The sequence below is a fragment of the Dicentrarchus labrax genome, unplaced genomic scaffold, assembly GCF_905237075.1.
Source record: "Dicentrarchus labrax unplaced genomic scaffold, dlabrax2021, whole genome shotgun sequence".
NCBI lineage: Eukaryota > Metazoa > Chordata > Actinopteri > Moronidae > Dicentrarchus > Dicentrarchus labrax.
Genome location: NW_026136724.1, coordinates 1,175,525 through 1,190,135, shown reverse-complemented (window position 1 = coordinate 1,190,135; position 14,611 = coordinate 1,175,525). Strand labels below are relative to the sequence as shown.

The 14,611-nt window shown below is 38.7% G+C and overlaps 3 protein-coding genes across 6 annotated transcripts in view; 1 reads left to right on the top strand and 2 right to left on the bottom strand.

Annotated features, from left to right (window-relative positions):
- The window catches only part of tmem121b (transmembrane protein 121B), a 616,846-nt gene that overhangs the window by 503,797 nt on the left and 98,438 nt on the right, over positions 1 to 14,611 (top strand). The window lies entirely within an intron of this gene.
- Positions 1 to 14,611, bottom strand: part of dera (deoxyribose-phosphate aldolase (putative)) — a 111,432-nt gene that overhangs the window by 45,056 nt on the left and 51,765 nt on the right. The gene's annotated exons all lie outside the window — the stretch shown is intronic.
- Positions 1 to 14,611, bottom strand: part of rint1 (RAD50 interactor 1) — a 35,595-nt gene that overhangs the window by 16,710 nt on the left and 4,274 nt on the right. For 2 of the 3 annotated variants that reach the window (XM_051392024.1, XM_051392025.1), the window contains exons 2-5: positions 4,859 to 4,984; positions 2,430 to 2,545; positions 1,661 to 1,834; positions 1,383 to 1,523 (exon numbers count right to left, since the gene is read on the bottom strand). In XM_051392024.1, coding sequence (XP_051247984.1) covers positions 1,383 to 1,523; positions 1,661 to 1,834; positions 2,430 to 2,545; positions 4,859 to 4,984 — 557 coding nt within the window. Of the gene's footprint in view, positions 1 to 1,382; positions 1,524 to 1,660; positions 1,835 to 2,429; positions 2,546 to 4,858; positions 4,985 to 5,797; positions 5,820 to 14,611 lie in introns of those variants that run through there. The other variant, XM_051392026.1, reaches the window with a different exon arrangement.

Here is a 14,611-nt window from a genome sequence, read left to right as displayed (position 1 = left end):
ATACGGAGGCATTTTGGCTGGAAGAATTGTTCAGGACTATAACCAATAATGAATAACCACTCGTTCCCTCCATCACTTTCCGATCTGTCATTTCGCAAATGGCATTTACAAGGAATTCCGACAATCAATGATCTATTTATTGACAACATTTTTCCTACATTTCAGCAACTAAAAGCGAAATTTAATATTCCCAGCACGGACTTCTTTACATACTTAAAAATCCGAAATTTCATAAAAAAGACATTTCCATCCTTCCCAAACAAACCTCTGGTTTCTTCAATGGACACACTGTTTTTGCTTGACCCACAGACTAAAAGAGCTATTTCTAAGATCCATGATGATTTGACACAAACGGACTGCACATCACACTGGATCATCTAAGAGAAGCCTGGATGTCAATGGAAAAAAGCCCAAGAATTTGTCCACTCCTCTTCTGTATGTGCCAGACATGGACTGATACAATTCAAAATTCTACAGAGACTACACTTATCAAAACTACAGCTGTCCAAGATGTTTCCTACAGTCGACCCCCTATGCGACCAATGTGGACAAGCTCCCGCCTCCATAGCACATATGTTCTGGAACTGCCCAAGACTCTGTAATTATTGGGTCAATATCTTCAAAACTCTGTCTGAAGTTCTTAAAATTCGACTCAAACCAGACCCAGTTTTGGCTTTGTTTAGGGTGAAAGCAGCCACAACAGTTTTGTCAAATAACCAATATAATATGATTCGTTACGTGACACTGTTGGCACGAAGGTTGATATTACTGAATTGGAAACAGAAAAACCCACCGGCCCATCCAACATTACTGAAAGAAGTGATGAATCCTTTACAATTGGAAAAGGTTAAATTCTCACTCAGAGGGAATGTAAACAAATTTCAGGCGATATGGCAACCCTTTATAGACCATTTTGAGAAGATAAAACTTTGACTGATAGTCACATAACTAGTGGCATCCCTTTTTCCTTTTCCTCTCGTTTTTCATGCGGCATCCTGTAATGTTTGTTGGGGGGAAGGGGGGGGGAAGTACTCTTTGTATTGCTTAAAAAAAGAAAAAGCACAACATTATAAGATATGTTAATGTGTTGAAAAACTCAATAAACAGAATTTTAAAAATTGCTGTTGGCGCTCAATGAAAAATCGCACTGACTCATCATCATCAAAGTTACTAGGATACACTATTGGGAAAGCATGAATGTATATGGAAGTTTTACACCAACCTATCAGGTTGATGTGGAGATATTTCACTGGATAACTGAAATCCTTGACCTGCTCCCCATCATGGAATGTAGGTAGCATTCTGTTTACTCTGAAGTATACAATATATTATAAAAACTATAGATGTGTACAGAACAGAGGTGTGGAGAAACTGAAGGATACGAGGTCTGCAGGGCAAGGAGCTGTGTGACCAGCAGCTCCAGCTGGCTGTTGAGCTCCTGACAGTTGGTAGTGGGAGTCAGTGACTGAGTTGGAGGGGAGATGATGGGCCAATGAAGTTGAGTCAATACTTTCTCAAAATCACTATGGAACAATGGAAGAGGAGGATTTAGCTCAAATAGTCAACATCAGACACTGATACAGTGATACATCTTTGCATTTCTGAACTATGGCACATTTAGACAAAAAGTGACATAAAGGAACACTAGCTGGGGGTATACCTGGCCAGTCGGTCTTTGATGATCTTGTGCCAGAAGTGAAGTGTTTCTCGGAGGAAGTTCTGAAGATGAGAACACCCAGATTGGTTTAGTCCAGCATCCAGCATAGCCATGCTATCCACTGCCCTTATGGCCTCCCAGACACTGCTGGTCATCAGACACTGCTGAACGGCAGCACTGAAGGCACACAATTAAATTCAATTCAATTTTATTTGTATAGCACCAATTCATAACAGAAGTTATCTCAGGACACTTTTCAAATAGAGCAGGTCTAGACCGAACTCCTTATAACACAACACTTTACATATTACTGCTTCAGACACAGATAGGGAGACGGTCATATTAAAACACAGCATATCCATTTTTATATTCAAATGTTGTTGGAGGTGATGTCTACTTACACCAATCAGCCATAACATTATGACCCCTGACGGGTGAAATGAACAACACTCAATAGCTTGTTATCGTGGCACCTGTCAGTCGGTGAGATATATTCGACATGCAGCAAGAGGAGCCGGGGGATCGAACCGCCAACCTTCCGGTTAGCGGACGACCTGCTCTATCTCTGAGCCACAGCTACCCTACCTCTGAGCCACAGCTACCCTATGTGATAACTAATCAGTGTCTTCATGCCCATACCCTCATTTGGGCATCATCATCGGGCGGCTGTGGCTCAGAGCGGGTCGTTCCTTAATCGGAAGGTTGTGAGTTCGGAAGACTAGAAAGGCGCTATACAAGTACAGGTCCATTTACCATTTACCATTTACAGTACCTGAGTTCCTCTATATGTTGAAGGCACCGTAGATATTTCATGTGTCTCTCTATAGTGTCGACTTGGTTAAGTGTCTGGCCAAGATTATCCATCCAAGGCTGGGCCCCCTGTAGGTGCTAGAAGACGGAATAATTGACAGAGACAAACAATTGCTTATACTTGTCAGATCAGCATAAGTGAAAGGACTTTATCCTTGCTTCATCTCTCTATCAAAGTAACATTAGGGAAACATTTGATAGTCATTCTTGTTTAACATAGTGACCATATTGAGTTGCAATGTTTACGCAATATTTTGTATCTGGCATGTGGGAGAGAGATCTGAAGCCCTTTTTATCCTCACTACAGTGGCAGCAAAGTTAGAGAACAGCAGAGGCTCGTCTCCTTTACAATAAATAATGGTCAATTCACAGCATCTTATTGTTTTATTTATTATTATTATTATAAAAAAAATGGATTGAACATTTTATGACACTGCTATGTTAATAAGAAATAGACTTGAGTTTTATATATAATATCTAAATAAATATATAAAATTTAACATAAATCAGATCAGAATCGCCATGCTGCAGTTATTTCCTGTTGCCAGTAGGTGGCACTATGACTATATCAACAAAACTTCACGTCTGATAAGAGTCTGAACAATATTCAGACTCTTATCAGATGTGAAGTTTCGTTGAGATCATGTACACTGAAGTTATGACTTCCTTTTTCATGGTGATACGTCAAAATTGGACGCCATGGGCACGCCGTTTGACAGAATGTCGTAAATAGCACAACTTTTAATCATGAATGTCTTTGGATTGCACTGATTAAATTTGAAGTTGATCTGATAAATTCCCTAGGAGGAGTTCGTTCAAATACAGCGTGTGCAAATCGCCCAAAATGACCACGAAATTCAAAATGGCCGACTTCGGGGCACCCGGTTAGCTTTAGCTGGTAGAGCTGGCGCCCCATGTAACAAGGCTGAGTCCTTGCTACAGTGGCCCAGGGTTGCTTTGTGTCATCCCCTCTCTCTGCCCCCCTTTCCTGTCTGTCTTCAGCTCTCACTATCAAGTAAAAGGCAATAAAAGCCCCAAAAAAACCCTCATGATATCTTGGGGTCATTTTCGACCCCATTTCAATGTTCTTTATGTCAAAAATATGGCATTTTTTTAATCTAATTTCACCAAAATAACATGGGCTGTTCCATGGTATGGTAGCTCCACATAAAATCACTTTTGAGCACTTTCACTGAATTTTGGGTGTTTGATTGAATTTTAGAACACTTGTGTTTATCCCCACCGCGATTGACCCCAGAAAGGCTATTGGGTTAAATTGTGCAAACACATGCATACACGCATATAACATACACGCACAAACACACACACACACACACACACACCATACAAACACGCATGCAAACAAAATAGGATTGTTATTTGAGGTCTTTGAATTTGTAATTAAAATTATTTACAAAATTATTTTTGTAAAATCTCACTCTTCAATATCAAAATATTATTTTGCTCCTAAATTGCATCAGTCTATTCTGAGCTGGGGATGTCCTGGCTAATATTTGACATATACCAGTCTGTGATAATCCATAATAATTCATAATTTATTTTACAGTATTTCAACCATGAAAGGGTGAAACTTGTCGTATTGAGTTGGAATAAAGCTGACTAAAAAGGTTAAACACAGAATTGGGTGATAATTTATATTTTATGCTTCATTAACAGTCAAACCAGAAGAGGCCAATTTTGACCCCAGAGGACAACAGGTGTCATTATGTGTCACCCTTAAATTTTAATTTAATTTAAATGCTTTCAAAACGTGTCCTGACTAAACTTTTAACCATTTTCCAAGAGGATTTTTGCTTGTCCGATCATGATACACATGCATACCAATTTGTCGGTTGTACATGTCTTGGGGGCAACATGGCACCGTGGTTCTTCAACATGTCATCATCATCATCCAAAGGGAGTACTATTTTCAGGTTCAGTAATGAACATTAAAATTCATCCGACTCAAAATCATATTGGGATTATTTTGACAGATATGGCAATTGCAATATGATAGTAGGAATTATAATTTTTGTATCATAATTAAAATTTTCAATGAAAAAAACTATTAAAATCGTGATGATGTGACATTTGTTGGGGTGGGTACCAAACAAACATGTTTTCTTACATCTGGAGAACAAGATCTGTAATCCAGGGCATGAAGTACTGCATCACGTCATTATGATGTTTTGTCACACCTTTTACCTTTATCAAAAAAATTGCTGGATATTGCACTATATTGTGATTTGGAACATATTTTGATTAACTGTGCTGCCCTAATTGATTGAACCCAATATTTACAGTGACATCCAGCCCAAGTCACATGTGATATCCCTAATACCACTAATTGTCAGTGAGTAACCACACACTGCTGCCCTGTTTGTTTTTTACCTGGTGCAGCATGTTGGAGATCAATCGCTCTCTCTGCAGCAGGTCCTCCAGGGAACATCGTGCCTCCTCTGCAGCAGACAGAGCTGCAAAAACTTTAGGAGGCACAGAGCTGGATACAGTCAGAACCTGAAAGAAACAATAATACAGTCACTGCTCATATTTGACACAGTAATGGATTGGACAAGTGCTGTCCGCAGTTGCAAAGTTGTACGTTGATACCAGACGCATAAGGCAGCTTATTAAAATATCATCTTCATTTTATAGGAATTTATTGGATGCAAATTAGCTACAGAGGGAAAAAAAGGCCCTATCTACAGCGATTCAACATAGCAGACACTGTGAAGAGGACACATATGAGAGAATGCTATTTATTGACTATAGTTCAGCATTTAGTACGTTGCGCCATCCCCACCTAGACTCTCAACACCTCACCTCCTGTACTTATAGAGAGGAGGTCAACCCCTGACACTGATCCCAAGACAACAACTTCCATCTCAACATCAATGAAACAAAGGAGCTGATTGTGAACTACAGCAAGTGACAGGGAAGGAAACACCCCAATCACCATCAATGGAACTGTAATGGAGAGAGTCAGTGGCTTCAGGTTTCTCCAGTGAGGAGTCCTTTCCAGCACACACCACTGTGGTCCAGAAACAGGAAATGGAACAATCGAGGCAGTGCTGGCTTCTGAAGTACAATAAGCTTATTTGTGCTTTATTTCAGAGAAAGACAGATGAATGTCCTGCTGTGTTCACTTTGTTATCTGAAGGCAGTAGACACTGAGAAATTATCAAGTTCAAATGTTTTATCTGCAGTGAAGACAAGCTTTGACTGACTTTCAATCTTACTTGTGAAATTTTTAAATGCTTTGTTTCATTTTTGGAATAGAAGGCACAGAAAATAATCACAAATAGCATTTGGCACAAAGCCACAGTTTACCGTAATTCAAACTCAAATCCAGAGCCAAACAGAGAAAAGCCCATTTTACGACCATGCCTGTTCCCAGAAACTTTGCCTCCATATGTGCCGGACTGATGCTGATTCCGGTGTCTACTGCCTGACCGACTTTAGCTTTCACAGGACCAGCAGTGGCTGAAACACTGGCTACATCTGTATTTGCAGCGAGGCTGTGGCTCCTGCGCTGGCGCTGGGACCTTTGGCCTCTGCGTCACAAATGATCCATTCAGCATGGGCAAGGCCCACTCCTGCACCAGCGTACGCTCCTGCTTGTGGAATACGCTCCGTGGGTTTATTCTCAAATGCATTTACATGTGTCCCAGCATCAGCGTAGGTCCCAGCAGCAAAAGCTTTACCAGGCCAGTCAAAGGTGTCAATCATCCCCAGAAACATTGGCATGGCCTGCAAACAAAGAGACACTATGTTCCATCTCAAAGATGAAAAAAGAATCATTTTACCAGTGGAAAATATTTTTGTGGAGATTTCAAGAATATTTTTGAAAATAAAGGCGTATTATTACAGAAATGAAAAATAACATTTCAAAAGTAATGTTAGTAATATTTTGAGAAAAAGGTCATTACATAATCAAGAATTATTTAACAGAAAAGTCATATTACTTTATGAGGGTCAAAGTATTTGGCTTTGATAATTTCTCCAGAACGATAAACTTCTTTCTGGAGAGTCCCTGCTGTACACCTGTCATCCTGTCTGCTGTGGTCTCTCTTTGCTCTTTTTTTTTTTTTCTGTGTTTGGGACCACCACACACAATAGTCGGATAAATAAATAATTGTTAGATGTTGCTTAATATAGACCTCAGTGACTAAATAAGATTAGACATAAGCCATTGTAACCAGAGGATTGGCAAAAAGATCATCAGAAAAGGGTCGACTCGACCCCCCAGGGTTCCCGGTCAACCCTAAAATTCACAAAGCCATTGGTGGCAATATACTGGTGTATATTGAAATCCCAAATCCCTATATCAGACTGACTGCTACAAAGACTGACTGACTTGAGAATAAAAGATTCATGCACCAAGCAAAATAAAATAACTGCGTATGGATGAATCCAATGCATGTGTGTGTGTGTGTGGCTGCAATTCAGTGTAAATTGCTAGGTTCTGACCCTAATTCATATGGCAAAGTGATTTAATACATGTGTTTTGTGCTGGCATGTTGTGTAACTATTGTGTAAAACTTATTCTGTATATACATGTTCAAGGTTGAAGTGAAACAACAAAGTTGAGTAGGTGAAGTAGACGGACCAGTAGATTGGTAGAAAAGGAATGACTTGGTTGAGATGGTGCGAGAAACAGTTGAAATAGAGAAGTTGTTAAGTTCCAATAACTGTGAGTCAAAGTAGGAAAATAGGGAAGATTTACGAAAATACTAAAAAACCAAATCATATCAAAATATACATTACATATATACGTGTGTGTACAGTAATACTATGTCTGAAGTGAAATACCTTTTTATATTTTGTATGTATATACAAAAGAATATTTATTTTATCTTATCTCTAATACAACATCGAAGAGTGTAAATATATGCTGCATGCAGATATTCATGCTTTGAAAGCTTAGAAAGACTGCCAATAGAGCATCCGGTCGAGGGCAGCTCAGCCCATAGCTCCACCTATTTGGCAAAAGACACAGACACTTCCCGTGCACTTCCGTCACCACAACAAAGGGGAGACGCAGAACGTGTAAAAACTAGTAGGCTTTACAAGAAGTCTTTGTGCGTGCGTGCGTGTGCGTGTGTATGTGTATGTGTATGTGTGTGTGTAGGTGTGTGTGTAACTGCTCAAGAAACAACCTTCCCACCATCCCACCAACCAGCCCCTACTTTCATAATGAATGGTGAAGTCTTACTCCCTTCTTTTAGTTTAAGGGCTGGTATTTATGCCCCATGATGAGTGTACTCCAGCAGTTAAACTGAGTGCGCAAATCATAAAGCATCTCCTATAAGGTTAGGTTTATGCAAATATATATGCTTTGTGGTATGATATATATAATATATACCAAATGATGCAGTATGTACAGTATTGGTAATATATTTTTTGATTGACAAAATTGCAATCTGACACACAGAGGTACCATATGAAGTATTCTCATCAGTTATTTTTATTACACCTACAGATAAATCTTAGTTCTAATACAAATCTAGTATTAATCTGCTGCTGACATTTCTTCTTTTTCTTTCAGAGTAAAATGTCTGTCGTGAGGGTGTCAGGTAGGCAAACATCATATATAAAGATTAAAGGCAGAATGAGTAAGATTTTCAAAAAAACAATGTATAGATTCATACAAAAAGAACCCCTCACAATCAAGTGTGTGGCAGTGTTACGTATATGTGTAGGCATGTTTACTTGTGTTTTAGAACGTAATCGCCATGAAAGTGCATACTTTCCATAAAAAAGTATTTGAGACGGTCTTCTGTGGACTGTTATCATTGTGGAACAGGGCAGCAGGGACTATCTATCTCCAGACAAAAGTTTATGGTTTTAGAAAATTATCAAAGTCAAACACTTTGACAATTGTAAAGTAATGACTTTCACCATAAAACAGTGTTTCTGTAACAAAATTCTTGAATATATATATGATTCAAGCATTTTAATTGACCCTAAACCTAAACTAAATTATAATTCATATGAAAGTCTCATTCTAAGTCGTTCTCACCCAACCTGGAAAACACTGCAGCCAGTTCTGTATGTTATAGTGCACGCTCCTGGACCATACTCTGATTTTATATCTGAATTCTCAGAGTTTTTATCAAGTTTAGTCCTTAAATCAGATAAAGTAATTATTGTAGGTGATTTTAGTATTCATGTGGATGTTAACAATGACAGCCTTAGTAATGCATTTATCTCATTAATAGACTCAATTGGCTTCTGTCAGAGTGTAAATAAACCAACTCATTGTTTTAATCACACTCTTGACCTTGTTCTATCATATGGCATTGATATTGAACATTTCATGTTTTTATCATTTTGAATTTCATTTACTAGATTATAAGCCATTAGGCAAAACATCCTACAGCAGATGTCTATCTGACAGTGCTGTAGCTAAATTTAAGGAGGAGATTCCATCAGTGTTTAATTAAATGCCATGTCTGAATTTAACAGAATCCTATAACAACTTTAGTCCTTCCCAAATTGATAATCTTGTTAATAGTGCTGCAGGCTCACTGCGAACAACATTAGATTCTATCGCCCCTATAAAGAGGAAAGTATTAAAACATAGGAGACTAGCACCGTGGTACGACCACCAAACCCGCCAATTAAAGCAAAAAACAAGGAAATCTGAAAGGAAATGGCGCTCTTCCAAATTATTAGAATATCGCTCAATTTGGCAAGATAATCATAAAACATATAGAAAGGCCAATGATATAATAATGCCAGAGAATTATTCAGCATTAATAGAAGAAAATAAGAACAACCCCAGGTTCCTCTTCAGCACTGTAGCCAGGCTGACAGAGAGTCACAGCTCTATTGAGCCACATATCCCCATAAACTTAAGTAGCAACAACTTTATGAGCTTCTTTTATAATAAAATTATTACTATTAGAGACAAAAGACAGACCGATCTTCATCAGCTAACTTCAATAATTTCTACATCGAAGCCATCAACCTGTCTATTAGACCTGATCCCAACTAGGCTGCTTAAAGAAGTCTTACCCTTAATTGGCACTTCTTTACTGGATATGATTAATCTTTCTTTATTGTCAGGATATGTACCACAGTCCTGTAAAGAAGCTGTAATTAAACCCCTTCTTAAAAAGTCCACTCTTGACCCAGGGGTTTTAGCCAACTATAGACCGATTTCTAACCTCCCCTTCCTCTCTAAGATTCTGGAGAAAGTAGTCGCCAAACAGTTGTGTGACTTTCTATATAGCAACAGCTTATTTGAGGATTTTCAGTCAGGATTTAGAGTTCATCACAGCACAGAGACAGCTCTGGTTAAAGTTAACATTTTGGTATCAAAATATCTTACCGAAGTATCCATTCTCGTGACATCTCTAGTCTTATTTTTAAAGTATTAAGATATTCTTGAAATCTCCATACAAAACATTTTCCACTCCTTCTCTTGTCATCTTTGGAATGGAAAGTAGTGTCAGATGTTTCTGTTGATGCATCCGGAGCGCTGGAGATGATTGACACCTATGACCGGCCTGGTAAAGCTTTTGGTACTTGGAGCTACGCTGATGCTGGGACATATGCGAATGCATCTAAGGATAAACCCATGGAGCGTATTCCAAAAGCAGGAGCGTATGCTGGTGCAGGAGTTGGCCTTGCTGGTTCTGAATGGGGAATTTTTAATTCAGAGGCCAAAGGTCCCAACGTCCGCGCAGGAGCCACAGCCTCGCTGGCATCAGGTGCCAGAGCCTTTGCCAATGCAGAAGTAGCCAGTGTCTGTAGCCAGACACCGGAATTGGCATCAGTCCGACACATGTGGAGGCAAAGTTTCTTGGAACAGGCATTAGTTTTGGTAGTAGAATGGGCCTTTCTGTTTGGCTCTGGATTTGAATTTGGATTATTGTAAACTGTGGCTTTGTGCCAAATGCTGTTTGTAATTGTTTTCTGTGCCTTCTATTCCAAAAATGTAACTAAGCATTTAAACAAAAACATTTGAACATTAGACACGTGTCTACTGCCTTCAGATAACAGAGTGAACACAGCAGTACATTCATCTGTTTTTCTCTGAAATAAAGCACAAATAAGCTTATTGTACTTCAGAATCCAGCACTGCTTCGATTGTTCCATTTCCTGTTTCCTGTCCCACCTACATTTATCATTGTTTGTTGACATAAAACTTCCTGTAGCTTGCAGTAGCAGAATAAGATTTGTAGTTCCTCTGAGCACAGCTGATTCTAGGCAGTATCAAAGGATAATTTCACATAACATAAAATAACACCCATAAACTAATACGTTGTTGAAGCACCTTTTGATCATATTACAGCACTCAGTCTTTTTGGGTAGAAGTCTCTTCTTTATTTTCTCTTCAAAAGCGATCAAAATCTGTCAGATTGCGAGGGCACCTCCTGTGCACAGCCCTCTTCAGATCACCCCATAAATGGTCAATTGGATTCAGGTCTGGGCTCTGGCTGGGCCATTCCAAAATACTAATATCTTCTGGTGAAGCCATGCTTTTGTTGACTTAAATATTTTTTGGGTCATTGTCATACTGAAAGGTGAAACTCCGCTTCATCTTCAGCTTTCTAATGGCCAAAATTGACTGGTATTTGGAACTGTTCATAATTCCCCCAGCCTTTCCAAGGCCCCGGTTCCAGCTGAAGAAAAATGTTTGCTGTAGGCCTCTTGGAAGCCTCCCTGACCAGTTTTCTTCTTGTCTTTTCATCAACTTTGGAGGGACGTCCAGTTCTTGGTTATGTCACTTGGTATTTTCTACACTTGATGATGACGGTCTTCACTGTGTTCCATGGTATATCTAATGCCTTGTAAATTCTTTTGTACCCTTCTCCTGACTGATACCTTTCAACAATGAGATCCCTCTAATGCTTTGGAAGCTCTCTGCGGACCATGGCTTTGCTCTAAGATGCAACTAAGAAAATGTTAGGAAAATCCTACTAGAACAGCTGAACTTTATTTGGGATTAATCAGTCACTTTAAATGATGGTAAATGGTAAATGGACCTGTACTTGTATAGTGCCTTTTGTAGTCTTCCGACCACTCAAAGCGCTTTTACACTACGTGCCACATTCACCCTTTCACACACAGTCACTCAGTGATGGCAAAGTCCATCGAACAGAAACTAACTTATTCATACACGGATGCACGGCATCGGGAGCAATTTGGGGTTCAGTATCTTGCTCAAGGATACTTCGAAATGTGGCACCAGGAGCCGGGATCAAACCCACAACCTTCCGATTAAGGAACGACCCGCTCTGCCTCTGAGCCACAGCCGCACGCAATGATGACAGGTGTGTACTGACTACTATTTTACATCAGTTTGAATGTGATTTGTTAATTCTGAATACAGCCACATCCCCAGTTATAAGAGGGTTATTGTAAGTTTTTTATTTAAATGATTCCCCGTAAAAGATTTCAGTTTGTTTTTCAATTAAATTGTTCACATTATAGGTCACACTGAAGGTGGAAAAAGTTCTGACATGATTTATCTTTGTCAAATTGGTTGTGTAGACTTTTTAAAACCACTGTTAAACCTGCTTCATTCTACATGATAAAATCAACAACTACTTTTTATCATGTGAGACAAATAACTTAAAAAATTTTTTTTTACATTGAACATTGTGAATCCTTTTTAGTTTGTTCACTTTTTCAGGTATGGTAAATGGTAAATGGAACTGTATTTGTATAGCACCTTTCTAGTGTTCCGACCATTCAAAGCACTACATGCCACATTCACCCTTTCACACACACTCACTCAGTGATCGCATCAAACAGAAACTAACTAGGGCTGCAACAACTAATCGATTAAATTGTTTAAAATCGATTATAAAAATAGTTGGCGATTAATTTAGTGATCAATTCGTTGAATCTATGTTATGCGCAATGTGCTGAATGCGCTGAATGCGCTGAATGCGCTGCATGCACTGCGGCAACGTCTCAGGTGGTGGCAGTAAGCCAGCCAATGCCGTGCCGTGTGCAGCTCACGTGACGACGCCGTCCACCTTGCCTGGAGTAAACATCTGAAAGAGTGCGCTGACTTCATTTGTTGTGTTGTTTTGGGTCGCAATAGGCATTCACAAGTTCAGCACGCCAGCTCTTTTGTTTGAGTATCCCTTTGTTGCAACTCGGGGCTGATAATGTGTCGGTCTCCAGCAGATTTGACTCTGTTTTGATGGAGAAAACGCATCAATGTAACCGGGCCACCAATAAAGCTATTTAAATCTATGTAGGTTTGAGAGACACTTTAGTATAACTAACTTTACGGAGTTGCTGGAATATATCTTGCTATTATTCAGAGGCAGTCTAAAGTGAATCCTTTATTACTTCACAACAGAAACTTGAACAATATCTGATCCAGTTCTGATCTGATTAGTTACATTTCCGTTTTATTTTTGGTGAATGAATTTAACAAACAAACATAAAATGAATAATAATAATAATAATAAAATGTATAAAGTGCACTTCAGTTTGTAGCTGAACGGTTTTTAACAGTTATCAACAAAAACACAATATATATAGGTTTTGACAAATTTCACATAGCAGGCCTTTCCATTTGTTCTCAAAACAAAAACCTGTTCAAGTCTTCAGTTTAAAAAAGGGAGGTGATTTAGCTGAAGAACAGTTCAGAAATCAGAATCAGAAACCGTTCAGCTACAAACTGAAGTGCACTTTATACATTTTATTGTTATTATTTATTTTATGTTTGTTTGTTAAATTCATTTGGCTCCTTTTTAAATGGAAGACTTTAAAAGGTTTTTGTGTTGAGGAAAAATGTAAATAATTTTTTATAAAAAAACATTTTTGTAACATTTGCTTTGTTTTACGCTGGGCAAGTACTTTGAAAGAACGTGGTACAAGAAGACCAGTACGCTGATTAATAATCAATTAATCGAAGTAATAATCGACAGATTAATTGATTATCAAATTAGTTGTTAGTTGCAGCCCTAAAACCAACACATTCATACACCGCTGCACAGCATCGGGAGCAATTCGGGGTTCAGTATCTTGCTCAAGGATACTTCGACGTGTGGTGGGAGGAGCCAGGGATCGATCCAACAACCTTCCGATTAGATGACGACCCGCTCTGCCTCTGGACCACAGCCGCCGGTATGGACCCAGTTATGGTTGTACAGTCATACAATTTTGTATTTTTAGGTTTTGTGTGTGTGGTCTAAAACTGTGTTATGCATTACTGTAATAGCATTAATCACTCTCTTCAACAATATTAGCACACGAATGTGCCCACAATTTACCCAGTAATAATTTAGCTGGGGAAAATTTGAATGTCTCAAATTGCAGCTAAAGCTATTATCTATTACAATGTGCATCAACTGGTGAAGATGTAACAGCTAAATTAGTTTAATTATCTAGAAGTTAGACACTTTACATTCTCAGCTGAGCTTAAATAAAAATATGGTCATAATTCTACACATGAACACAAAGGCAGACAAGATATAAACTTACTTGCTTTCATTCACATACAAAAGTAACACAATGGAGAGGAAATACTCAGTAAAGTGGTAAAAATTTCAGAATAACAACTTTTTACTGCTTAGTTTGCTTCATTGAGCTCCTATTTTCCTCCGGCACTAACTGGTTCGTTCATTAAAGCTGCAGTAGGTAATTTTTAGTCATATTTCCTGAAAGTTTCACTATATTCGACCAGTAGCACATGAGACTAATAATCAGGTTTCTCTGGCTCCTCCTAGTGCTCCTGGTAGCATTTACAAGAGGCCTGAACAAAAACAACCAATCAGGGCCAAGAAACTGTTTATTGTTGCGTCTCATTCTTAGGTTGTCAGATACTTGCTTTGGGTCCTACCTACCTTTAAGCCACCAACCCAAAGCGTCTTTCTATCTTTCTAAAGTACAGGAACAGTAAAAATCCAATACACTCTTCCAAGTACTGTGTGTGTTAATGAAGTAAAGATGCACACATATACAGTTATTATGGCAGAGAACAACCCATTAAAGTTGTGTTTGTTTGACCTGCTGTCCGAGTACTGAAGAACTGAACATCATGACCGGTAGAGGTGGAGTTTCCTTATATCTGAACGGTCATATTTCCTTTTCTTGAGTAGGTTAGCTAATATGGAGGACTAAAAGTGCCACAATTCAATAAATAAATACACCATTAAATTTTATTTTCAC